The sequence below is a fragment of the Sus scrofa genome, chromosome 4, assembly GCF_054392235.1.
Source record: "Sus scrofa isolate SSC_HxYL_T2T_F1_AM1 chromosome 4, Sscrofa_HxYL_maternal_Yorkshire_Landrace_v2.0, whole genome shotgun sequence".
Classification (NCBI taxonomy): Eukaryota; Metazoa; Chordata; class Mammalia; order Artiodactyla; family Suidae; genus Sus; species Sus scrofa.
The window spans coordinates 32,910,359-32,937,824 of NC_139386.1; the positions used below are offsets into that span (position 1 = coordinate 32,910,359).

The 27,466-nt window shown below is 41.7% G+C and overlaps 1 protein-coding gene and 1 long non-coding RNA gene across 5 annotated transcripts in view; one reads left to right on the forward strand and one right to left on the reverse strand.

Annotated features, from left to right (window-relative positions):
* Positions 1–27,466, forward strand: part of LOC100156960 (uncharacterized) — a 106,933-nt gene that overhangs the window by 4,285 nt on the left and 75,182 nt on the right. The window lies entirely within an intron of this gene.
* The window catches only part of DCSTAMP (dendrocyte expressed seven transmembrane protein), a 30,957-nt gene continuing 13,342 nt past the window's right edge, over positions 9,852–27,466 (reverse strand). Inside the window, exons 1-4 of one of the 4 annotated variants that reach the window (XM_021088629.2) lie at positions 26,792–26,835; positions 18,123–19,164; positions 14,234–14,536; positions 9,852–13,111 (exon numbers count right to left, since the gene is read on the reverse strand). In XM_021088629.2, the coding sequence (XP_020944288.2) occupies positions 12,980–13,111; positions 14,234–14,536; positions 18,123–19,151 (1,464 nt within the window). In that variant the 5' untranslated portion in view covers positions 19,152–19,164; positions 26,792–26,835 and the 3' untranslated portion in view covers positions 9,852–12,979. 4 annotated transcript variants of the gene reach the window in all.

Below are 27,466 nucleotides of genomic sequence, written 5' to 3' on the forward strand. Positions count from 1 at the left end.
GAAGGCAGGCTAGTGTGGTCATCTTTGCGCCCTCCCTGCCGCCGTGTAGCTCGCAGGTATCTCCTAAACAGGAGTTTATACACTCATCTGGAGCCCCAGTTTTAAGGATTGCTGCCCAGGGGACACCTTGAGATGATGGCCAGGGGGCAGAGGTTTGCAGTCCCATAGGACTGTATTTACTTGCATGCTTAAAAAGCTGCTGCCTGAAGCTCTGGCTTCTTATATACGATAATCTACCACATTAGAAAACTCTAAATAATAATCTTCCACAATCTTTCCAGTAATCTTTGGCTTTTTCATTTCTGCCATCCTCTAGTCTCTGTCCAGTTCATTTTAAGAATCTGTATTGACTTTGATCTTCTTGTATGGTGATTTTAAAATACAATATTTGTTTAACAACAACAACAACAACACATCTTTCTTAAAGAACTGGGCATAAGCTCTACCGAAGACAGCATTAGTTTCTAAAACGTCTGTCATGAATAAATTTACGAAAATCATGGGTTACCCTCCTTGTATTTTTTGTGCTCTCCTACAGTAGTTCATGGACTGACTTTGCTAATCAGTGCTTGTCAAAATAGATATTTTATATCTATCTCTTCAATTCTTTCTTACTAAACGTCAGTATTTCCCCATGATAGAGTATTAAGAACAAACAATTAACTTGTCATCTTATTTAAAAGAATGAAGTTCTGGAGTTCCCATCATGGCCCAGCAGGTCAAGAACATGACATAGTGTCCATGAGGATGCAAGTTTGGTCCCTGGTCCCTATCAGTAGGTTAAGGATCCAATGTTGCTGCAAGCTGTGTTGTAGGTCACAGATAGATGCAGCTCAGATCCACTGTTACTGTGGCTGTGACCTGCAGCTGCAGCTCCAACTCACCTCTAGCCTGGCAACTTTCATATGCTGCAGGTACTACTGTAAAAAGAAAAAAAAAAAAAAAAAAGAACAAAAGCTCTGCATGCATTTACCATAATCATATGGAAATCTTTGTAAAGCTGCCCCCCCCTTCTGTGGACCTCTGTTTTTTTGTGTATTTTAAAAAAATTTTATTGGACTTGGAATTCCCATTGTGGCTCAGAGGTAATGAACCTAACTGGTATCCATGAGGATGAAGGTTCCACCCCTTGCCTCACTCAGTGGGTTAAGGATCTGGCATTGCCATGAGCTGTGTAGGTCACAGCCACTGCTTGGATCCTGAGTTGCTGTGGCACAGGCTGGCAGCTGCAGCTCTGATTCAACCCCCAGCCCGGAACTTCCATATGCTACAGGTGTGGCCCTTAAAAAAAAAAAAAAAAAAAAAAAAAGGCAAAAAAATATTCTTTTGGAGTATAGTTGACCTTCAATGTTGTGTTAATTTCAGATGTACAGCAAAGTGAATCAGTTATACATATGCATATATCCATTCCTTTTCAGAATCTTTTTCCTATATAGCTTATAACACAGTATTGAGTAGATTTCCCTGTGCTTAAGTTCTTTTTTTAAATTCTATTTTGTACATTGTAGTTTGTATATGTTAATCCCAACCTCCAAAGTTTCCCCTTTGGTAACCATAAGTTTGGCCTTGAGTCTTTGAGTTTGTTTCTGTTTTGTGAATAAGTTCTTTTGTATCATTTTCTATTAGATTCCAAATATTAGTGACCTCATATGATATTTGTCTTTCTTTGACTTACATCATTTAATATGATAATTTCTAGGTCCATCCATGTTGTTGTGGAAATGGCATTATTTCATTATTTTTTTATGGCCAATTAATATCTTATTTATCCATTCTTCTGTTGATGGGCATTTAGGTTGCTTTCATGCCTTGGCTGTTGTAAATAGTGCTGCAATGAACATTGGAGTGCATTTATCTTTTATTATGTTTTTCTCCAGACAGATGCCCAGGAGTGAGATCACTGGATCATATGGTAGTTCTATATTTAGTTTTTTAAGGAACCTCCATACTGTTCTCCTAGTGGTTGCACCAATTTACATTCCTACCAATAATGTGGGAGGAATCCTTTTTTTCCACACCCTCTCCAGCATTTATTATCTGTAGACTTTTTGATGATGACCATTCTGACTGGTGTGTGGTGATACCTCATTATAGTTCTGATTTCCATTTCTCTAGTACTTAGTGATGTTGAGCATCTTTTCATGTGCTTTTTAGCTATCTGTGTTCTTTGGAGAAATGTCTATTCCTATCTTTCTTTCTTTCTTTCTTTCTTTCTTTCTTTCTTTCTTTCTTTCTTTCTTTCTTTCTTTCTTTCTTCCTTCCTTCCTTCCTTCCTTCCTTCCTTCCTTCCTTCCTTCCTTCCTTTCTTTCTTTTTCTTTCTTTCTTTCTTTTTGGTCTTTTAAGGGCTGCACTTGCAGCATATGGAAGTTCCTAGGCTAGGGGTCAAATCGAAACTGCAGCCGGATTCTTAACCAACTGAATGGAGCCAGGGATAGTACCCATAGCCTCATGGATACTAGTTGGTTTCGTTACTGCTGAGCTGCAATGGGAACTCCAGAAATGTCTATTTCCTCTATTTTTAATAGGATTATTTGTGTTGTTTTTTTTTATATATAAAGCTGTATGAAATGTCTGTATATTTTGGAGATCAATCCCTTGTCATTTGCTTTGTTTGCAAGCATTTTCTCCCATTCTGCAGTTGTCTTTTCTTTTCTTTTTTATGGTTTCCTTTGCTGTACAAAAGCTTTTAAGTTTACTTAGGTCCCATTTGTTTATTTTCATTTTTATTTTCATTACTCTAGAAGGTAGTTCAAGAAAGATACTTCTGTAATTTATGTCAAAGAGTTTTCTGCCTATGACTTCCTCTAGTTTTATAGTAGCCAGTCTTACATTTAGGTCTTTAATCCATTTTGAGTTTATTTTTGTGTATGGTGTAAGAGAATGTTGTAATTTCATTCTTTTATATGTAGTTGTCCAGATTTCCCAGCACCACTTAATGAAGAAACTTTATCCATTGTATATTCTTGCCTCTTTTGGCAAAAATTAATTGACCATAGGTATGTAGGTTTATTTTGGGGCATTCACTGATCTATATTTCTGTTTTCATGCTGGTACTATACTATTTTAATAATTGTAGCTTTGTTGTATAGTCTGAAGTCAGGGAACCTAATTCCTCCAGCCCTGTTTTTCTTTTTCAAGGTTGCTTTGGCTATTCAGGTCTTTTGTGTTTCCATATAAATTAAAAAATTTTTTGTTTTAGATCTGCAAAAAGTGCCATTTGCAAAAAGTTGTCTTGCACTGAATGTGTAGATAGCCTCAGTATTATATTGTCAAAATATAATAATTTCCAATTCAAGAAGGTGGTATATCTTTCCATCTCTTTGTATCATCTTCAATTTCCTTAATCTAGTGTCATATAATTTTCAGAGTAGAGGTGTTCTGCCTCTTTAGATAGGTTTACACCTAGGTACTTTATTCTCTTCGATGTGATGGTAAATGGGATAGTTTCCTTAATTTCTCTTTCTGTACACTACCATTGTTAGTGTATAGGAATGCAAGAGATTTCTGTGTATTAATTTTGTATCCTGGAACTGTACTGAATTCATTGATGCGCTCCAGTACTTTTCTAATATCATTTTTAGGATTTTCTATGTATAGTATCATGTCATTTGCAAGCAGTGACAATTTTACTTCTTTTCCAGTTTGGATTCCTTTTATTTATTTTTCTTCTCTGATTGCTGTAGCTAGGACTTTCCAAACCATGTTGAATAAAAGTGGTGAGAGTGGAGTTCCCATCCTGGCGCAGTGGTTAACGAATCCGACTAGGAGCCATGAGGTTGTGGGTTCGGTCCCTGCTCTTGCTCAGTGGGTTAATGATCCGGCGTTGCCGTGAGCTGTGGTGTAGGTCGCAGATGCGGCTCGGATCCCGCGTTGCTTGGCTCTGGCGTAGGCCAGTGGCTACAGCTCTGATTTGACCCCTAGCCTGGGAACCTCCATATGCCGCGGGAGCAGCCCAAGAAATAGCAAAAAAAAAAAAAAGTGGTGAGAGTGAGCATCCTTGACTTCTTTCTGATCTTAGGGAAAAGCTTTCATCTTTTCACCATCGGGAATAATGTTAGCGTGTGTTTGTCATATATGGCCTTTATTATTTTGAGGTAGTTTCCTTCCAGGCCCACTTTCTGGAAAGTTTTTATAAATGAGTATTGAATTTTGTAAAAATATCTTTTCTGCATCTATTTAGATGACCGTAGGAATTTTATTCTTCAATTTGTTAATGTGGTTTATCACTTTGATTGATTTGCGGATGTTGAAGGATCCTTGTATCTCTGGGATAAATCTTAACTTGCTCATGGTGTATGATCCTTTTCATATACTTTCTGGTTCAGTTTACTACTATTTTGCTGAGGATTTTGCATCTATGTTCATCAGTGATATTGGCTTGTAATTTGGGGGGGGTAATCTTTTTCCGATTTTTTTTTCTTTTTAGGGCCACACTCGAGGCATATGGGGGTTCCCAGGCCAGGGGTCAATTCAGAGCTGCAGCTGCCAACCTGCACCACAGCCACAGCAATGCTAGATCCAAGCCGTGTCAGTGACCTACGCCATAGCTCATGGCAACACCAGATCCTTAACCCACTGTGTAAGGCCAGGGATCAAACCTGTGTCCTCATGAGTGCTAGTCAGATTAGTTTCCCCTTAACCATGATGGGTACTCCGCTATTTCTAATTTCGGTATCAAGGTGATAGTGGCTTCATAGAATGAGCTCGGGGTGACAATGGCTTTATAAAATGTTCCCTCCTTTGCAATATTTTGGAAGAATTTCAGGAGGATAGGTGTTAACTCTTCTCTAAGTATTTGATAGAATTTGCCTTTAAAGCCATCTGGTCCTGGATTTTTTTTTTTTTTTTTGAAAGGTTTTAAATCACTGTTTCAATTTCAGTCTTGTGATTTGTCTATTCATATTTTCTATTTCTTCCTGGTTCAGTCTTAGAAGTTTGTACCTTTGTCAGAATTGGTCTGTTTCTTCTAAGTTGTACATTTTATTGCCATATAGTCTAGTATTCTCTCATAATCCTTTATATTTCTGTGGTGTCCATTGTAATTTCTCTTTTTTCATTTCTAATTTTATTGATTTAAGCCCTCTCCCTTTTTTTCTCCTGGTGGCTCTGGCTAAAAGTTTACCCATTTTGTTGATCTTTTCAAAGAACTAACTCTTATTTTCATTGATCTTTTCTATGGTTTTCTTCATCTCTATTTCATTTGTTTCTACTCTGATCTTTATGACTTCTTTCCTTTTACTAACTTTGGGTTCTGTTTGTTCTTATTTCTCTAGTTGCTTTGGGTGTAAAGTTAGGTTGCTTGTTTGAGATTCTTCTTGTTTCTTGAGGTGAGATTATGTTGCTATGAACTTTGCTCTTAGAACTGCTTTTACTGTATCACAGAAGTTTTCGATCATCATGTTTTCATTGTCATTTTTTTTTCTAGGTATTTTTTTATTTTCTCACTGATCCATTGGTTGTTTAGTAGCATATTGTTTAGCTCACGTGGGTTTTTGCAATTTTTTTTCTTTTATCTGATTCCCAGTCTCATAGCTTGTTGATTGAAAAAATGCCTGGTATGATTTCAATTTTCTTAAATTTATTAAGGCTTGATTTGTGGCCCAAGATGTGATCTATCCCAGAGAATGTTCCATGTGCACTTTTTGTTGTTGTTGTCGTCTTTTGTCTTTTTAGGGCCACACCTCCACAGCATATGGAGGTTCCCAGGCTAGGGGTCGAATTGGATCTGTTGCTGCTGGCCTATGCCAGAGCCACAGCAACACCAGATCTGAGCTGCGTCTGTGACCTGCACCCCAGCTCATGGCAACGCCAGATCCTTAACCCACTGAGCGAGGCCAGGGATCAAACCCACAACCTCATGGTTCCTAGTCAGATTTGTTTCTGCTGCACTATGGTGGGAACTCCTCCATGTGCACTTTTGAAGAATGTGTATTCTTCTGCTTTTAGATGGAATGTTCTATAGATATCAATTAAGTTTATCCAGTCTCATGGGTCATTTAAGTGTTTCTCTATGGATTTTCTGTTTGGATGATCTGTCTATTGATGTAAATGGGGTAGAAGTCACCTCTATTATTGTGTTACTGTTGATTTCTCCTTTTGTGTGTGTTAGCAGTTGCCTTCTATTGTTGAAGTGCTCCTATATTGGGTGCATATGTATTTATAATTGTATATCTTCTTCTTGAATTGATCCTTTGTTCATTAAATAGTGTCCTTTTTTGTCTCTTATAAAATTCTTTATTTTTTTGTTATTATTATTTTTTTTGTCTTTTTTGCCATTTCTTGGGCCGCTCCCGAGGCGCATGGTGGTTCCCAGGCTAGGCATCGAATCAGAGCTGTAGCCGCTGGCCTACCTACGCTAGAGCCACAGCAACTCAGGATCAGTGCCGCTCCTGCAACCTACACCACAGCTCATGGCAATGCCAGATCCTTAACCCACTGAGTAAGGCCAAGGATTGAACCCGCAACCTCATGGTTCCTAGTAGGATTTGTTAACCACTGAGCCACGATGGTAACTCCAAATTCTTTATTTTAAAGTTTATCTTGTCTGATATGAGTGTTTTTACTCCAGTAAATCTTTTTTTAATATTTTGAGGGTCCCCCTCAAACTTTGACAACTATAGTATTAATAAATCTCTACAATAATTAATTTTAAACAAATTTGCTTACCGTTTAAAACAAGTTTGGAATGTTTTATTTTTGTAAGCACTTTTGTAAATGTAAGAAGATATTAGTCATCCTTGAAAATAATATTTTTTAAAAACTTACCTAATAAATTCTCTGGTGTAATACTTATATAAATGCATACCACCAGTCTTCCATTACCATAAGGCTTAATGATTATGATTTTAGGGTAATGTTAAAATTTTCCTTTTATATTTTTTTTATTAAAGTATAGTTGATTTACAATGTTTCTTCAGTTTCTGTCATATGGCCAAGTGATCCAATCACACACAATTCCCCATGCTGTAGAGTACAGCCCCATTGCCCATCCATGCCAAATGTAACAGTTTGCATCCCAAGACCCCAAACTCCCTGTCCATCCCACTCTCTCCACCCTCTGCCCTGGGAACCACAAGTCTGCTCTGCTTGGCCCTGATCTGTTTCAGTTTTGTAGGTAGGATCATCTGTGCCATATTTTAGTTTCCACAAATAAATGATATCATATGGTATTTGTCTTTTTCTTTCTGGCTTACTTCCCTTAGTATGAGAATCTCTAGTTCCATCCATGTTGCTGCAAATGGCATTAGTTCATCTTTTTTATGGCTGAGTATATATGGCATTGTAAGTATGTACCACATCTTCTGAATCCATTCATCTGTCGTTGGACATTTAGGTTATTTCCATGTCTTGGCTGTTGTGAATAGGGCTGCAGTGAACATATGGGTGCATGTTATCTGTTTGAATGAGTATTTTGTCCTGGAGAGTGATTGCTGGATCACATGGTAACTCTATATTTAGTTTTACGAGGTACCTCCATACTGTTTTCCATAGTGGTTGTACCAATTTACATTCTCACCAACGGAGAAGGAGGGTATCCTTTTCTCCATGCCCTCTCCAGCATTTGTTATTTGTTGGCTTGTTAATAATGGACATTCTGACCAGTGTGAGGTGGCACCTCATTGTAGTTTTGATTTGCATTTCTCTAATAATTCGTGATCTTAAGCATTTGTTCATGTGCCTGTTGGCCAGCCAGATGTCTTCTTTGGAAAAATGTCAATTGAGGTCTTCTGTCCATTTCTCAATTGGGTTGTTTGTTTTTTTTGTTGTTGAGTTGTATGAACTGTTTGTATATTTTGAAGATTAGGCCTTTGTCTATTGCATCATTTGCAAATATTTTCTCCCATTCTGTGGGTTGACTTTTTGTTTTCTTAGTGATTTCCTTTGCTGTGCAAAAGCTTTTGAGTTTAATTAGGTCCTGTTGGTTTATTTTTGTCTTTACTGCCCCTATTTTAGGAGTTGATCAAACAAGATATTACTGTGATTTATGCCAAAGAGCATTCTGCCTATGTTTTCCTCTAGGAATTCTGTACTATCTGGCCTTCTATTTAGATCTTTAATTCATTTTGAGTTTATTTTTGTGTATGGTGAAATCAGGCTCCCTGCCTTCACACAATACTACAAAGCTACAATTATCAAAACAATGTGGTACTGGCATAAAAACAGAAATAGAAATCAATGGGAACAGGATAGAAAGCCCAGAAATAAACTCAACCACCTATGTTCAAGTAATCTATGACAAAGGAGGCAAGAACATACAGTGGAAGAAAAACAGTCTCTTCAATAAGTGGTACTGGGAAAACTGGAAAGCTACATGTAAAAGAATGAAATTAGAACACTCTTTAACCCCATACACAAAAATTTCTTTTAAATAAATAGTACCCAGTATCTTTTTGAAAACAGTAAAGTTTCTTACTTGGAGGCAGTGTGAGGGATTGGTAACTCTGATCATTTGCATAAGATTAATTCTAATGTGTATACTTAAAGTAAATTAATTAACCTAATCATTAAAACTTATTTTGTTTTAATTGCAAGAAAAATAAATAAAATAACAAAACAAAATAAATGAATTGACTTCAGTGGTCTTTCTCAGTATTACTGACTTTTGATGAAAAAGCTAGTTTTCATTCCCTTAGGATTAAGATATTTTTATTTCTTTCTCGGGTGCATTAAGACAAAAATGTATGATATGAAGATATTGCCATATCCCAGATTAAAATTAGGATTGATTAGGTTTTACCAGTGAAAGCAAGAGGAAAGATAAGATAATGTTTAACATCCTGACTAGAAGAGCATAAGACATCTCTTACTGTGAAGGTGTTCAAGATTGCTATATCTTATTGTCAAAGGGAACTGTAACAGGCAACAAATATGGAGTCGATGAGGACATCATAATGACACTTCTAACAAAATATGGCCATCGAGTTGGGATTTGTGAGATGAGAAATAGTGACTTAGAATATAAGGCAATATACTTTTATATGCCATTAAAATTAGAGGTGAAAGGAAGTTCTATTAAATTACCTGGGGCAATATCTTCCTGCCACTGCAAGATTAACAGAGCATACTTCACAGTAGATGTTTCAAGAAATTTAACTAACCATTTATTTAAATCTTAAAGTGGATAAGCTGCAGTTAAATAAGCAATTTATGTCCTACATTAGATTGGCCCTAATGAGCAAGTCTAAATCTTGTTTTCAAGATCAAAATTGCCTTTAGTGACAGCACCTCTCTGCCAGTCTGTCCTTCCAATAGGGACAAGAACTTCAAAGTAAGGGCAAGCACACCTAACAGATAAAGACAGCAGGATACTCTCTGGAGTCTCACAAACTGTCCAAAGTCAAGATCTGTTGGAAACAACAGAGATTTTGCTACTTCAGAAAGATAGTTAAGCTTCAAGGAAATTAAGACCCCTTTACCAACCCCTCTAGTGCTCATTTCATAGAGAAGAGGGGTAAACCAGACATTCAGAGAGACAAAGGCAGAGACTGGCCATGGTTCCCAAAAGGCACTGCCTGTTCTGTGCCCTTGGCACTTCCCCAAAGCTACCCCATATTGTTATTTATTGTCTAAGCATCTACCTGTCTTCCTGACTAGATTGGAAACATCTCAAAGGCAGGGTCAAGATGAACTGTCTGGGCATTACCAGCACCTTCTCTGTGTCCTCTTCAAATAGTTCCTGTAGATGTTGGTGATATTTTTAGGTAAATAAGTAAGTTAGTTAATTATTAGAAATCAGAAAGGCCAAAGGACCCAATTTTCTGTAAAACTTGAGCAGTTGATTCTTTGCTTTAATTAGTGGGATAGATTCCCTCTCTTATAGGAGCAATAAATGCAAAATGAGTAAAAGAAATCAGTTTATCAGTTTATTAATATATACACTTGCATGTTTAGAAAATACAATAAAGCAGAAAATCATCCGTATATTTAAATAAGCCAAAACTACAAATGCAGCTTCATTTTCTGAACTTTTTCAGTCGAAAGTTGTAACAATTAAATCAGCATTTACCAGAGTATGGCTGTAGATTTGGTCCTTGCTGTTAACAGTTATTATAGGTAAAATTATTCCATGGTTAAATAATTTGAAAAAAATCGAGTAGAACAAGATTAAAAGAGGAGTTCCCATCATGGCTCAGTGATAATGAACCTGACTAGTATCCATGAGGACGAGGGTTTAATCCCTGGCCTCGCTCAGTGAGTTAAGGATCTGACATTGCTGTGAGCCATGGTGTAGTCTCAGACTCAGCTCAGAGCCCACATTGCTGTGGCTGTGGCTGCGGCTATGGCAGGCAACTACAGCTCTGATTTGACCCCAAGCCTGGGAGCTTCCATATGCCTCGGGTATGACCCTAAAATAGACAAAAAAAAAAAAAAAAAAAAAAGACAGAGAGAGATTAAAAGAAATTTCTTTATTATAGGGTTTCTCAAAGTTTTAAAAGTATGCCAATATGCTTTATGAATCTTCAAGGTTGGAAGGCAGATGGTATGGATTTATTAACAACATGTAACTCTTTTTATGGAACAACTAAGGGATTAGTGGTCTGAGGAACGCACTTTGGGGAATGCTGACTCAGACGCATTTCTAATATAGGCTCCTTCTGCTAGAAAATTTCATTTTTGAAGACTGGTATTCAAAGCCCTGCAATTCTGAACACCTGCCTGGAATGATGGTTCTCAATGCTGGCTGATCATTAGAATCACCTTTAAACATACCAACTCCCAAGCCCAGCCCAAGCCAGTTAAGTTAGGGTCTCTGTGGATGAGTTTTCCCATCTGTAAAACAGAAATAATACTGTCTACCTTACAGGATGGTCATGAAATATAAATGAGATTGTCTGTGTAAAATGTCTACTCTGGTGCCAAAAACAAAGTTTGGTCTTCAAAAAAATGTTTCTTTCTGGGGTGGGTGTAGAATTTCAATTTAAAAATGCAGAAGTTAGGAAGTTCCCTTTGTGGCTCAGCAGGTTAAGAACCCGACTAGTATCCATAAGGATGCGGGTTCGATTCCTGGCCTTGCTCAGTGTGATGAGGATCCGGGGTTGCTGTGAGCTGTGGTGTAGATCAAAGGCACGGCTTGGATCTGGCATTGCTGTGGCTGTGGTATAGGCTGGCAGCTGCAGCTCTGATTCAACTCTGTCTGGGAATTTCCATATCCTGCAGGTGCGGCCCTAAAAAGAAAAAAATTGTACCTCAATAAAAATGTAGAAGATATTATGAAAATTGAAAGTCACTGTTTGACTGGCACTGTTTTGCATCCATGGATGCTAAAATTAGAGGGTAAATCTGTGATGAGAAACAGGATGTTTGCATAGTCCCAAAGTATATCTCTGGAATATACCTATTCATTACAAAGGGAAAGTAGTAACATCAACAGTGGAAGAATCTGCAGACCCCATCTTAACTAAGGGAAGAAAGGTAAACCTCACTAGTAGTGGGACATGTCAGCACCACACGCTTCTGATCTCATGGACTGAGACGAGCACATCAGTGCTTCTGTAGTATTGTTGCCGAAAACTACATTACTTGGGTTTACTTACAAGGAAACATCAGGCAATGCCAAATTTAGGGACGTTTTACAAAATAACTGACAGTACTCTCTCGAAGCGTCAAGGTCATGAGAGAAAAAGAAAGACTAAAGAACTATCCCCGATGGGACGGGACTAAGGAACCATGACCAACCAAATGCAATGCATGAACCTGGATTGGATCAAGGATCTGAAAAGGAATATTAGTGGGACAACTGGTAAAAATCCAGTGAATTTTGTACATGATACATTTTTCAATATTATCTACCTGGTTTTGACAGTCGTGCTATGGTTGTGTAAGATGTTAACATTCGGGGATGAAGAGTGATGGCTAAATGGAATGCTGTACTATTTCGCAACTTTTTGTAAGTCTGAAAAATTTTCAAAATGAAAAGTTAAATTTTTAAAAATTTTTTTAATGTTTCTTTATTTCTTCCCCATTCTGGTGCTTTAGAGATAACAGTATTTTTCCCTCTTAGGTATTTTGAGTATAGGGGAAATGGGCCCATGTGCAGTATAGTATATATTTCATATAGTGAAAAAGAGCCCCAAGGTGCATGTTGTAGCAAGCCTTCCATATGATTTTAATAAGCCTGTTCTCTAAATACTTGGGGCTAGAGGATTTGGTAGAAGAGGAAAAACAAAAGAGATCCAGGAAAATGGAGAGTAGGAGCAGAGGAAGTGGTGAGAAGAAATTAGGAGCTGATGGAGATGAGTTTGGGAAGGAGTTCTCGAATAAGGGAGTGGGGGAGGACAGACAGTTGCAGGGTTTAGGAAACAGCTATGAGGGATTTTAAGAAGGGCAGAGAAGGGGGAGTTCCCATCGTGGCTCAGTGAAAATAAATCTGACTAGCATCCATGAGGATGCAGATTTGATCCCTGGCCTCGCTCAGTGGGTTAAGGATCCCATGTTGCTCTGAGTTGTGGAGTAGCTTGCAGATGTGGCTCAGATCTGGAGTTGCTGGGACTGTGGCTGTGGCATAGGCTGGCAGCTACAGCTCCAATTCGATCCCTAACCGGGGAGCCTCAGTATGCTTCGGGTGCAGTCCTAAAAAACAAAAACAAAAAAGAAAATTAAAAGAAAAAAGAAGGGCAGAGAAGGCAAAGATATTTTACTGGTGTGATTCATGTACGTATGTTCTTGATACTTGCTTGTGAGCCTGTAGTAGAGATCTTGATTTTTTCTTTCTTTCTTTCTTTTTTTTTTTTTTTTTTTTTCTGTTTTTCCTTTGAATATTACACTGTGCTGAGACACATCCACGAAGGGCCTGGTTGTAATCCTATTACACTGAGACACAGTCCAAATCAGTGCCTTGTTTGTGAGACAGACAACTTAACCATTTACCTGGTAGCCCTTTGGCCCTTGTGGAAAAACATAGTTTGGCCCTGCAAACTCAAACTGCTGAAGGGCCATGCAGAGCAGTTATCTCCTGCTGGGCATGAATAATGACCACCGTCAGCCAACCTGAGCAGAACTGCTGGTGCGGTGTGCTGAGGTGCTGCCTGCGGCCTTCCATGGATTGTCTTCCCTGGCCGTGTCCATTTGTTTCTTCCCAATCATTTTCAGGACTGGAAGCCAGAAATGAATCTGAAGAGCCATAAAAGTAGATGAATAAGAATTAGAGTCATTTCAAATGCTGCTGACATAAACTTTTCAAAAGACTTTGAAGTGGCCAGAAAAGCTTATTTTTGTGGATTATTTTGGTCTTTCCTTATCTACCAGCTAGTTTTCAATTCTGTAAGTTGTAGATAGCGGCTGGCCACAATGCAAATGCGTCTTGTCCATGAGCATGCAAATGAATTTCTCCCAGTAGAATACAGTTGAGTCTCCCATTAACCCTGGCGGAAAAAGTCAGTTTTGTATCTATTAAGCAAATTCATTTTGGTATTCCTGATGGCTTATATGTATATGTGTGAGCTAAATTGATTTTTTTTTTTTGAATTGGTTGGAATTTCTTCCTGTTCCCTCTCTAATTAAGTAATAAGTTGAATGAAATCTTTGACAAGTATTCATTTTATATGTGTATGAAAGTGTGTTTTTATATACATGTATATATATACATATATCATATATATTTCATCATATATATTTTTAATGCTAGAAAATGAGCAAATTCTTTGGAGTTTACCAAACTCTGGTAGATACTTGCCTTCTGTTATTTATTTATCCTGGAAAAGTAGCTCTTAGTGGCTATTGTCCTTTAATAGCCATTAGGCAGGTCCTTTTCATTAGTTTCTCTGTAGTATGACTGAATGTATTCACAGGAAATCAGTGTTTTTTTATTTTATAATGATTTTTATTTTTTCCATTATAGCTGGCTTATAGTGTTCTGTCAATTTTCTACTGTACAGCAAGGTGACTCAGTTACACATACATGCATACATTCTTTTTTCTCACATTATCATGCTCTATACGACTAGATATATAGTTCCAAGTGCTACACAGCAGGATCTCACAGGAAATCAGTGTTTTGAAGGCTATCTTGTAGAATCTTCTGGACTAGCATTGTTGTAGAATCTTTTGGACTTGGTCAGGTACATCTGTAAAACCTGTTAATCACTGTCTCCCGCACTCCCATCCCCAGTATCCCATGTATTGCTGGGGATATAAGCCCCTATGTAAAGTTGAAGAGTGCTTTGAAATTTGTCCATTTGTCCTTCAAACTCGAAATTTCCCTAATTACAGGTTATACCCTCATTGGTATCTTACCTTTGTAAAGTACTGTTTCCTTTTGACTCCTCCCACTGGCTGCTTTGTTCTTTTCTTCAGCATCTTTGCATGTAGATATAAGACACGTTCCTGCTGCACACTTGGGTAGAAGGATGCTGACACCAGGATTTTAAGTTGCATTAGGAAGGGGGACAAGAGTCCTAGCATCACTAGTATCACAAGAATAATACTGAGGGGAATCCAGATCTTAGCCAGAAAGAGCTTTGGTTTAGGGATGCAGTTAGGTTCAAACAGAGATATATTAAAAGAAGAATTATGGATGATGTCTTGAGTTCCTTGTGCCTAAAATGAAAGAATGAAATCATCAAGATCCATGCCACTTTGGTACTCCATCCTTGTCTTCCCAATACTGCCCTGTAGCATGTAGCATTTATTTTAAAATAGGCAGGGAGCTTTGGCTGAAGGAGCTATTGCAGCTCCTTTTATGTGCTATGATTGGAGTAAAGGAAAAGAGGTGAATTTTATTAGTAGCCATTGCAGTGTTTTCCAAAGCGGGTTTGTGGAAATTCAGATTTCCCTGAGAGAAGGATATCAGATAACTTTGTCTGCTCTGTCCCTTCTTTAGAGAGACATGGTGCCCATGAGACCGTTGAGGGCTCTGAGAGGAAAGCAGAGAGGTCTGTTTAATTTCATCCAACAGTTGTCCCAGTAATTTTTACTGCATAGCCCATTTCTTTGGAACACTTGTTTCTGCTCTTCAGAGCATGTGGGACTAATGAAAGATGGTTTTAGCTCAACTGGGGAGGGGGTAGTTTTTTGGAGCAGAGCTACTCAAGACCCAGTCATGGCCTCCCCATCTTGACAAACACCCAGTCAGTAGACCAGAAGCTCATAAAGATGTGGAGACATTAAAATTATGTTCTAAGTCAACCTTAGAGGGTTTTTTTTGTTCGTTTGTTTTGTTTTGGCTTTTGTCTTTTTAGGGCTGTACCCACGGCATATATATGGAGATTCCCAGGCTATGGGTCTAATCGGAGCTGTAGCTGCTGGCCTATGCCAGAGCCACGGAAACGCCAGATCCGAGCCGCATCTGCGAACTACACCACAGCTCATGGCAATGCTGTATCCTTAACCCACTGAGCGAGGCCAGAGATTGAACCTGCAACCTTATGCTTCCTAGTCAGATTCGTTTCCCCTGTACCATGATGGGAACTCCCAATCTTAGAGTTTGAGGTGGTAGTGGTGGGGGGATTATTCTTGGTGCAAGAATATTAGAGTAGTATATTTACTGAAAGTGTCTCTAAACTCCTACATAGAAAGGTTCAAAATGGGACATTTTCTCATCTCTCTTGGATGCCAGGAGGAATGCATTCCTTCCTGCTTGAAGGCAGAGAATAAACCAGTTGCTCTCATCAAATTGACCCAGAAGGCAGGTGACATTGAGCCTCCCAGCAAGCCACAGGCAGGAGAAGTACGTGCTGATTCAGCTTTTTCTTTTCCCTGACCCGAGAAAGTCACAGAGTCTCTCAGTGGATTTGTTTTCCAATTTGGTAAAACAGGAATTAATGGACCAGATCCTGCCCATGAATAAACTACTCCCAGTGTAAATTAAGCACCTTGGGGATGGAGCATTAACCTTACAGACCGGAGTACTTAGTAAGTTATTATCACTCCAGAGCCTGGAGCCCTGGGGCCCACAGGAGGGAAATGATTTCTCCAAAGAACCCAACCACACCCAGAGAACACTGTGCTCCTTGGATCTACCCCAAGACCTGTGAAAACTCTGGAAACTCCAAACCTGGGACTTCTATACTTATGTCAAGTCAAATCTGCAGTTTACCCAGCACTGTGGCTGGGCAGGAGAAAGCATTTGTGTTGCCTTTCCTTTTCTCTTATTAAAAAGACAGTTCGCCTACAATTAAATAGAGAGATTTCAGTCCCCAGAGCAAAGGCATGAGCTCTTTTTAATACTGTTGAAGAAACAAACACATCGATTGAGTCAGTGATGAGAAACTCTGCATTAAGAAAGCAGCGGGTGTCTGGCCTGGAAAGAAGTTATTTAGTCTAGGAAGCTAAGGGGAATTTTGCAGCTGGGAGTCAGGGCTTCATAAAGGTTGGTATGGGCTCGGTGGAAGATAGTGTGGAAGACAAATGAACGCTCCCAAAATACTGAACATTGTACTAAATGGTACCCAGATGTTTTAAAATTTGTTTACCTCTCTCAAGTAAACAGTTTGCCTAGATGGCATTGAGTAATGGGTGTATCATACTTGAAAAGTTAAGGTAGACCAACACTGGGCATAGTAGGTGCTCAATAAGTGGTGACTCGCCATTTTCACCTACAATGCCCACCCTGCCAGCCAGGTCCATTCACATCATTTCTCATCTTCTGTCTTTATTTAAAATTATCTGAAAGTGGAAGAGAAACACTGGCGAAATCTTAAGGCAAGGTTTCTTTTCTTGCTTAACTTCTCCTTTGCAAATTTGTGGCAATGGAGAGCTCAGGGACCTCCAAGGGCCTCCTGGGATGAGGGCGGGGCACTGCCAGTCACGGGGAAGTGACACAGCCTCCAGGCTCAGCAGGAGAGTCTGAGACAAGCTCCCACAGCAGTCTCGTACTCACATCTGTTCCGGCGCCCACCACCCTGCTGTCATTGTGAGTATGTGTGGCCACCTCCCCCGCCAGGACGTGAGCCCCTCGATGGCAGCCATCACGGTCTAGACATCTTTCCATCCTCAGGACCCAGCAACACCCCAAAATGTATTTGTCAGGACATCATCATTGGAAGGCTTCTGGGCCTTTTTTGGAAGGCAGAACTCACTTTTTCCCCCTTCTGTTTCAAACAGTCAGAATTCACAAAACAGGCATGAGTACTGGCTGAGAGTGAGAAAACTCAGAAAGGAGCAAAAAGAGAACCAAGGAAAAGAAGAACGGAGGGAAGATCAAAAAGGAATGCAGGAGGGGAGGTGGGTTGTGGGGGTTGAGGGGAGAGGCCCTTTTACTAGCCCCTACCCTCACCCCACCCCCAGGATCAAGCCTGTCTGAAAAGCTTGTTTGCCTTTCCTTTGATACACTGCTTCCATTATCCACTCTGCTCCAGATATCTAGAGCAACTTCTGGTAATTAACTGGAGTCTTCAGGGGAAGCAGAGTGCTCAGAGTAATCAACCCTGAGAAACAGCCCAGGATTAGGAGGGGCGGGGGCCAGACAGTACCTGCTGAGCAGGAGAAAGGGGGAGGGAGAGTATGGATGCAGCAGGAGGAAAGAAGGGTTTCAAAGGAGGGTTTATAGGTCCCTTTCTGCCCTGCCCCTCTGAGGCCAGCAGCTACCCAGTGGAGCTTGATAACGAGAAGGGGAAAGACAGACTCATGGAATCTGTGGATGGCATTTTCGCCAGCCCAGGCTAATACCCTCCACCCAGCATGCATGACATTACACACACATGCATACGTGCACCCGCACACACGTACAGCTGCACACAGTACGCATGCACATTCACACGGAAGCACACACTAGATCCACACGTGCATGGCCCACCAGCTCAGTTTCACAATATCTGGGTTTTTTTAAAAAAAATGGCAAGTATCTGACAGTATCCAGATCCTCCAAAATGTCCACATAATCGTAAATTTCCATAGAAAAATGAAAAAGAGGAAAGGTGAGAAAAACCGCAGTCTTCTCAACAGGGAGTAGCTGCCACAGGAAACAGATGCAGTGACCAAAGATGTTCAGAATGATACCATTCCCCAACACTGGGATGTCAACTTGATGCAACTAATGTTTTGAGAGCTCTTCCTACATGCCAGGCCCCATGCCAGGTGGAGGGATCTGGAAATGAATAAGACATGACCCTGAGGTTCATGATCCTTTGCAAACAGACCAGCAGACAATTGGGATGCGTAATGAGACGGGCCCATGAGCGCCTACCTCTCTGTGCAGCTTCAGGTGAACCTCGAGCCCTGGCAAGCTTTGGAAATGTTTGCTCACGGAGAAAATGAGCCAATACAGCAGATAATCTATGGCTGCAAACAGCACCCAGATGCAGAGATGGGTAAGTACTGGGAGGAAATAGAGCCCCAGGTTTTTCTTGTCTTTAGGAGTCAGCCAGAAAGACGGAATGACAACGTACTTCTTCCTTTCCTGCTTATTCAGCGGGAGGACACAGGGCCTCTGTTCATGCCTCTCCCTTTCGTCAAACCGAACAAATTGTTTGGTGATGTAGATGTTTTCAAACTTCCAACCACAAGGGTCCAAATATCGCTTCATGAAGAGGCCAGTGCCCAGGAGCACCAGCAGAAGCCCCATGAGGGCAAGTAGCTGTTGCCCCATGGAGGATACCACCTCTGTCGCCGTCACTATCTGGTATAAGACACCCAGGGCTTTGTCTGTAGTGTTATTGAGCTGTGCGTCCAGGGCTTGGCTGGGACTGAAGAAAGAGACCGCCAGGGTCTGGTTCCAAGAAACAAGATCATCAAAGAGACTTAAGTGAGTGGCCAGGCCGTACATCCACCGGATTGCTTCAATATATTTTTTCAAAAATGGAAAATGGATGGAAAAGCTCTTTGCCTTGAGGTTGCAAGTCATACTGTCCAGGAGACCTTTAAAGTTGTGAAAAATGTTCTCTATGTGTCCAAAGATTACTATCCCCGTGCCAGTGGCAATCAGAGCATTCCTGCCTTCACGCAGGCCACATGAGAGGAAGAAAAGCAAAATGAAGCATCGTGCATGCTTGGAGCAGCACAGCAGGGCACATGTGACCATCCAGGAGGCGGTAAAGACTATGAATGAGGACAGAAACCAGTAGAAGGCTCCAGAGAGGAGGCCCATGGAAATGAAAGCAACTAAACAACAAACTCCCAAATGTTGGGTAAAGTCTATCCATCCAGGGCTTCTTGGAGACACATACATACTCCAGACACTTAGCAAGATATCAGTGCCTGAGGTCCAGACCCCCATGCTTCCAGTGTCCCTGGAAATAAAAAAAGAAACCAGGGTCAGGCATTGTGTTTGAGTGTCTTCTGTCACTTTGTAAGGGGCAGATTGCAAAAAATGACCATAATTCTTAATCTTCTCAGTCCCTACACTGTTAATAACCAAACTTGGGTCTACTTGCCCTCACACGATAAAGCCAGTTTACTGACTCCTGGTTATGATGAAGGGAAGTACAGAGTTTATTGCAAGACCCCGAGTGTGGGGCCAAGGAAGGAGAATGGGCAGCTCTTGCTCAAAAGACCTGAACCTCCCAATGGCTTTCGGAGAAGGGATTTTAAAGGCAAAGTGAGGGAGAGGGTTGCATGGTGTCCAAAGCTCATGTACGTCCTTCTAATTGGTGGTTGGTGAGGTAATGGGGTGATGTTTCAGGAGTTAACATTATCAACACTCTGGTTCCAACCAGTCTGGAGTCTACATGCTTATGGTCAGCATGCAGTTAACTTCTTCCACCTGGTAGGGGTTTTAATACCTGCAAAACAACTCAAGGATATGTCTCAGGATATTATCCACAGCCCTTGAGAAGGAACTAAAGGTCCTTGACTTTGTTTTATGGCTAAACAATATTTTTTTTTTGGCTTTTTCAGGCTGTTTCTGCAGCATATGGAGGTTCCTAGGCTGGGGGTCTAATTGGAGCTGCAGCTGCCAGCCTATGCTACAGCCATAGCAATGTGGGATCTGAGCCAAATCTGCCATCTACACCACAGCTCATAGCAATGCTGGATCCTAACCCACTGATTGAGGCCAGGGATTGAACCCACATCCTCATGGATACTAATCGGGTTCATTTCTGCTGAGCTACAGTGGAAACTCTTTTTTTTTTTTTTTTTTTTGGTTGAACTATTATTATTTTGTCTTGCTTGACTGCATTCCTTTCTTTCTGCATTTGCTCACTTTTCTAATTTCTTTGGAACTCAGGGAAGGCCTAGGGGGCTAAAGCTTTTCTACAAACAAGAGGTGGGGGACAGCGAGGTCTGTCCCTGGGAAGGCCCCGCAGGGTCCTGCTCTGTTTCAACACCTCCTTGCACAGTGACTTCACAGTTTCTCCCAACAAGAAGTGAGAGAAATAGAATTCATCAGTCAGTGGGGTTCCTTTCTCCAACTCTTGAAGTTGGGATGTCTTTGTGACATTAATGGCCAATAGAATATGGCATAAATGACAATATACCTATTCTGGGTATCTTGGGTCTTGATTCACTCCTGCCTTTCTCTTAGAACCCTACTACTAAGTTTTTAACAAGTCCACATGTATTAGCCTCTATTGCTGCAGTAGTAACTTTCTGTAAATTTAGTGGCCTATAGAAACACATCTTTAGTCTCTTAGAGTTCTGGAGGTCAAAAGTCTAAAATGGGCCCAGAGGGCTGAGTTCCTTCTGGAGGTTCTAGGGAAAAAAATCTATTTGTTTGCCTTTCCAGCTTCTAGAGCCTGCTTATATTCCTTGGCTCAAGGACTGTCCTCCATCTCAAAGATAGCAGTGTTGCCTCTTCTTTTTCTCTCTGATCTCTGCTTCCATCCTTATATCTTCTCTCATGATTCAAATCCCCCTGCCTCCCCTCTTATAAGGACCCCTGTGCTATACCGAGGTCACCCAGGTCATCCAGGGTAATCTCTCCATCTTAGGATCCTAAACTCAAGCACATATGTGGAGTCCCTTTTTACCATGAAAGGTAAGACAGTAATAGGTTCTGGACATTAGGAGGTGGACATCTTTGGGCAGGGCTCAGGGGGTCATTCAGCCTGTGGTACCAGGCTGGGCTGCAGAATGATGAGAGGTCCATGACCAGTCTGTTCCATCAACTCAGCCAATAGCTGGTCAGTCAACTGCCAGATGTATGAAGAAGGACCTCCAGCCTGGCCAGTCCCCAGGCACCACCTGATCACAGGTACTTGAGCAGTAAGAAATGCTTATTTACTTTAAGCCCTTGAATTCTGTACTGCTTTGTTAGGCAGTGATTGTTAACTGATAAAAGCAGCAATACTGTGTCATGGGTCTTATGACTGGAAACAAACCTTGGATTGATGGACAGGCTGAAATTTCAACAAACTATGTTACATAACATCACTTTTTGATAGTCATCCATTTTCTGTGCTCTAATTTTACAGACAAGAAAGCAAGCCACAGACATCAAGACTTGAATGTAGCACTGGGGAGGCCATTCAGAGGGTAGAAACTCACTGTACCTTCCTTCTCTTGCTCCTACCCTCTGAGCGGTTCTCTCCTGAGAATCTTACAAGGAAAATGAGAATATTTTGTCACTGGTTAATCATCTTTTTCCCCCAGATCTGACATAATTAAAGTGAAGGGGCTATGGGGCTGCTACCAGCCTGTCAGTCATGCAGATTTCAGTCTGGGATGCACTCAGAGATCCTTGGGTTCATTTGGAAAGATATGAAATAAATTTGAGGTATCTTGATTGATATGAAAATACCTAATGAGCATTATACCATATGTATGGAATTTTAATGAAGACATCAATCAATTTTTAAACACTCTCAAATAAATCCCTTCTCACATCAAATATTTTGGGGCTGGATTTGTGGGTAGCTTAATGCTTTTCGAGGCAGGGACTTAACACTCATAATGTGAGAAAGGAGTCTGAGCATTGGCTGGAGAGCATGAACTGAGCAACCTGAGATGAGGAAATGATTCTCTATTGGGTTCAGGCTGAACGAGGTGGCTAATATAGGGCAGAAATGAGATGGGGAAATAGGCAGGTTAGAAACAAACCTGTGGAAATTAGCTCCTGGCACCTAATCTAAATGGGAAAGTTCAGCTCAGAAAAGAGATATGGTGAGAAATTGTGTTGAAGAAGAGTCATTGCCATGTGAGCTAGCCTTATCAGAGATTCAAGATCCTCCCTAAGAGGGTGTTATTATGTCTGGAGGAAAGGGAACTGGAATAAATGGTCATTAGAATGGGGACTGGCAAAAGAACCGAGTTCTTTTCTCCTGCAGGCTTGCTTCCTTTCAGAACTGGAGCCCGGTTCACTGCGACACCTCTCTGACCCCCAGAAATCACTGATGGGCTTCTGTGTTCCTGAACCTCCCCCACCCCAGTGCTGCCAGTGTGAGGCAGACCTTGCTTCACTGCCTGGGCTGGAGGACAAGCTCAGCCAGCAGTGAGCCGGACAGTGGGCAGAACCCCCAGCCCCAGAGCAGATCAGGACATGCAGCCTCTCCTCCTAGGTGTGTCCCCATTTGCTTTCTTTGTCATGGCTTTGGATTTGACCCCAAACCATTATCTGAGTAATTGGTACACTAATAGGTATTAATGGTCTGTTATGTCCTAGGAGCACTATCCGTCTCCTGAAGCCTCAGGAGATGGGTGTTCTTTGCATTTCACACAGTGGAAACTGAGACTCCAGCACTTGCTGAAATGTGTCAGGGATCATGCAGAGAGGAGGTGGCACAGCGGAATTCAAACCAGATCTCTCTGCACCCCCCCCCCCGCCCCCCGCGTTGTTCCTAGATTCCACGGTTCTGGGATATGTGACAGAATGCTGGAAACAAAAATCACACTTTCTGACAGTGACTGTTAAGACCTGATTTGTGTATCGCAAACCCATTTCTATCTGCTCATTTTTTTGCAACAAAATAGTTGACCCTGTAAGCGTGTTTCTCCAATCAGCAGGTTTCTGTCTAAAGCAAATCAGAAATCCCAGCAGTTTTATTTTTTTTCTAATATTCTTTATGAGGCACCATGTTGCTTGCTTCCTAAAAAATTAATAATGCATATTTTAGATTCATTTTTCCCTTCTCTTGCCTTCATCCTTACAGTGTGTTCTTAATAAAGAGATTTCTCTGCAAGTGAGAAGCAGATTTATGGAGACATTAAAATTTGAACATTCGGCAATAAAATCTAATAACAATTAAATAAGATATATGACTGCAATTTTGTCCTGTAAGAGGCACATGTTTTCTTAACAAGCAACAGATCTAATATTATTCCCCTTTGTTTTTGTGCTGAAAACAGTATGTCACCAAAAGACACCAAGATTTTTTCGCAGTGAGAGGACCGAGTGCCTTCTCTCTTATTTTGTAGCTCAGCCCAGGGCTGGTGTTCCAATCTGCCTTTCCCATCACTGGTAAATGTGGCCTGGATTTCTTCACCAAACCCTGTTCTTCATATTCCCTCCTTAAATAAAAGACTTGCCTGAGCTCCTTCCTGTTGAGGTCTAAGGAGGGGAGTTTGGATAAGCACATCAAAATGCCCCGGAGGTTTGGTACCCAGTAAATGCAACCCATTTTCTTCTTGTTTCTTTGCTGCCACAGAAAATTGAGAACTTTCCTTCTCTGATGCTCTTTGGGCAAGGATGGAATGCTTGATGATGGGAGGCTCAGAGGCAGAAGCTGGATTGCACAGCCTTCCCAGCACTGATGTTTGACACATTGCCTTTAGATGTCTGTTGATTTCTGCCCTCTGGCTCCTGCAGAGGTGCAGTGGTTCTGCTCATCTTTCTTTCTCCAGATGGCCCCAATTCTTCCCTTTTAGAAAAATCAGCTGGTTGCTTATTCCTTTCTCAAAGACTTTTTCAGGCAGATACCCAGATTCTTAAATTTTATTTTTAGAGCTGGAAGAAATCTTATAGATCAGAGCTTCTTAACCTTGAGGATGTAATTGCTGGGGGAGTCTTATTAAAATGCAGATTTTGATTCCAAAGGTCTAGAGTGGCGGCTGAGAGTCTCATTCACTCCTAACAAGTCCCAGGTGGTGCTGATTCTGTTCATCTGAGGACCAGACACTGCACAGCAAGCTCTAGACTTCAGACGGTCCGATGGCCCTTTCAACCATACTGGAAATGGTCCATATCTGCGCTGTCCAACACGGTCAGCACTAGCTGACACTATGTGACAACTGAGCCCTTGAATTAGGGCTCGAATAACTGAGGAGTTGAATTTTTAACTTTAGTTTTAATTAATTTAAGTTTAAATTGTCACATAGTCACATGCTGGTGTCTATGTACTGAACGGCACGGCTATAGATGACTGACACCTGAATCGCTGGTTTCCACAGATGAGGAAACAAAAATCCAGGCTGTCCCGGCACTAGAGGCAGAGGTGGGAGGGAGACCCCCAGTTTTCTGACACAATGCGACACACTTCCCACCTCATTTCTGACTTTTCATGAGTTAAAAATCCCTACCAGAGTTCCTAAGCAGTGGAGATAAAATTTCCCACATATCTAATTTGCCTTCAGGCACCACAAAATAAATAATTAGAAAAGTGGACAAGCAAAATAGTAATAATGATAGGTAATAATTACCAAGTTGTTACCAAGTGCCTTCCCACTGATATGGCATCTGATATACATTATTCCTAATTTTCACAGCAGCTCTGTACAATTATATCTATATGTTTTATACAAAGAAACTGAGGCTCAGAGAGGCTGAATAACTTGCCCAAGGTCACACAGCGAGTAAGTGGATGAGCCAGGATTCTAACCCATGTTTGAGTGGCACTGAGCGTTCAGGCTAGGCAAGTTTCTTGGGCTCTCTTTAACCTGATCCTCAGAGAATAGCTTCTAGATTTGGTTGAAATATACTCCCAGAATTCCAATCCTGAAATGCACATTCAACAATGCCACTGTAAGCGCCCCCTGCATTGTCATGTACACCGGGCATCCCCCACCTCCTCTGCCAGCATAGCCTAATTGAACCCTCCAGGGCTGACCACAGATCTCCATCCTGGGGTCAGGCCCATTCTGGTCTGAGGTCTGGGCTGCAAGACACTCATTCTCAGCTGGACCGTCTCTTCCAGGGTCAGGGAGGGAGAGCTCTCTTCAGTGTTGGCCCCCACCTTCTCTGTTGAGCTGAAGGTCAGAGTCAAGGTTTTCCCTGTGTTGGAAAATTAGGGTCATGTGGGCAGCACCGCGCCTTTCAAATGCCTGCAGCGGTCAGACAGGCACTGCAAAGAGTGAAGGAAATCAGGAGATACAGATACTTCTTGGCAAGAGGGATGTGGGACAGTGGGTCTTATGGTCTGGGAAGCCGAAGCCCCCATTAAAGTTGCAGGAGCAGCAGCCCAGCCCAGCAGATTTTCTTCAAGTCTATATTCAGATCCAGTGTTACCAGATTTTCTGATTTTCCTCAAGAGAAGCCAAAAATCTAGTTTCCTTTGGGTGGCATCTTCTGATTTAAAAAAAAAGTTTGGCTCAAATGATTTTTAAATAGCCTGACAATAATTTTGGCCACTGGTTGTTAGTTTGCAACCCTTGGTCTTTGGGGAATCCTCACATGGCTTCCTCCTCTTCTCTCTGCTCTACCTCCCCCCTCACCTTAACCTTCTTCTCTGTTCACCTGAATTACCTTGCCCTCTTTTTATCCCCTGGGACATTTTAAAATCATGCTGTAGGCCACTTTCCAGTCTCATGCATAAAGGTTTTTCTCTATGCCTTGGGAATATTTATTTTTGTCTGAAGATCTCTAACTCTATTTTATTACCTTTCCTTGTGCTGCTGGATTGAGCCCCTCCCACCCTCTCTCTCTCTCTCACTCTGTCTTCCAGCAGCTCCTAAAAGGCTAACCTGATCCCTTTAACCTGCAGTTTCTCTTTACTGTGCCTCCATCATCAGTAATGTTTATTGCCTGATTCAACACCCGCATCTCCCCAGGACCACGTACCTGCTTTTTGCTCTTACCAACAGCAATATCCCAAAAATAATGGCCACTTTTCTACCTTTCTCCCTAAACTACTGTTTGTACCACACCCCAGGCAAGGAAACCACAGCTGCAGTCCACAGGAAACGATCACCAAGGACCCATCTCTCTTTCATGGGATGAAAGTAATTTTTGTGTGGCTGTGTGGGAGGGAACAAGTTAAGGAATCAGGGGCATTGATGAGGAGCCCCTGGTCCAAGCCAGAAGCCATGAAGAACTGGGCAGTCTGTGTATCCAGCCCTAGCCCACACTTATCTGCTTTCATGCAGAGCTGAGCTGTTGCCATGGGAAACAGAAGCAGCCAGGCTTCTCCATCACCCTGCACATGCCAGCAAACACTGACTGTGAGGTGCATGCACAGTGGATTCAGTTGTTTTCCTTGAGGGGTATTAAGTGTCAGTAGCAGCAGCAAAAGCCCTGGCACAGAGGACAGGGGCTCCCAGAACCCTGTTCACCTGCTTTGCTGGGGAGTCAGGGAGCTTATCATTCCTGTGTTGCCCTGTGGTTCCTCTGAGCACAGATCAGCTCTCACAGTGCACAGAACACATCCTTGCTTCAGACCCAAGGCCCAGGAAGCAGCTATGACAATAATAATTAGAGCCTCCAAAATGGCCCATCCTAGGAGCCTTCTAGATTGAGGGGGAGACTGGAGATGTACATCACCAGTGCTGTGCCAAGGCTGACAAACAGAAACGCACAGGCTCACTGCTTTTGCAAATATAGGAAAAACCTGTGCAGCCTGTTTTGGGGAAGGACCTGGAGGACAAGGGCCTTGGGCACCATCCTCTCTCTCCTCTACTTCCCCATTTGGGGAGCATGGTCCAATATCCCGAGATGTCCAGTAAATGAGACCAGCTGCTTCTGACTCTGCTTCCCATGCAGAAGCCAATGGCTTCTGCTCAACAAGCCCAGATACAGTCTGCAGACACCCAGTGGGGAAATAAACCTACCTGCCGACGCTGCTAGTCTTTCTCTGCTCCTCCAGCCCGCTCTGCTAATCATCTGTGGGAACCTTGTCTGAACCCATCAGGCTCTCAGTGGCTTCAGAACCTGATGGGAATCTCATTTTAAAGGAAATTTGGACAAAGGGCAAAGTGGGATAGAAAAAATCACGGGGCAAGGAGACTGGTATTCTGGCCTGTGTGTGACCTTGGATAAGTCACTTCACCTCTCAGGACCGTGGCTCCCTTGGGTGAGTCTAGTTCTAAGGGTTCTCCCAGCCCACAGCCCCAGAAATAAAGGCAAAGGAGAGCAGCAGGGCCGCTCTGGGTGCTGGTGTTTTGCATCAGCCCAGCACCTGGAAAGGGGACAAAAAGAGGATGGAGAGTTTCTCATCCTTGCCTCTTTTTCTTTCTTTCTTTTTAAAAAAACTCTTGCGAACTTATAAATTGGTTTGGAACACACTGTTCTTGGAGCCTGCCAAAATAGCTCGAGCAGCACCGAGAGGTGGAATGAATTCCTCATAACTTGGTTTTCATCATTCTTGCCTTGGGAAAGCCAGCAAATGCCTTTCTCTCAGAAAGCAACCTTCACCCCAGAAAGGAGAGATTGATGAAAGCTACCGGGTAAACAGAAGGAGCATCTACAGAACCGTTCAGTCTGACCGTGTGCATGGCATGGTCTGT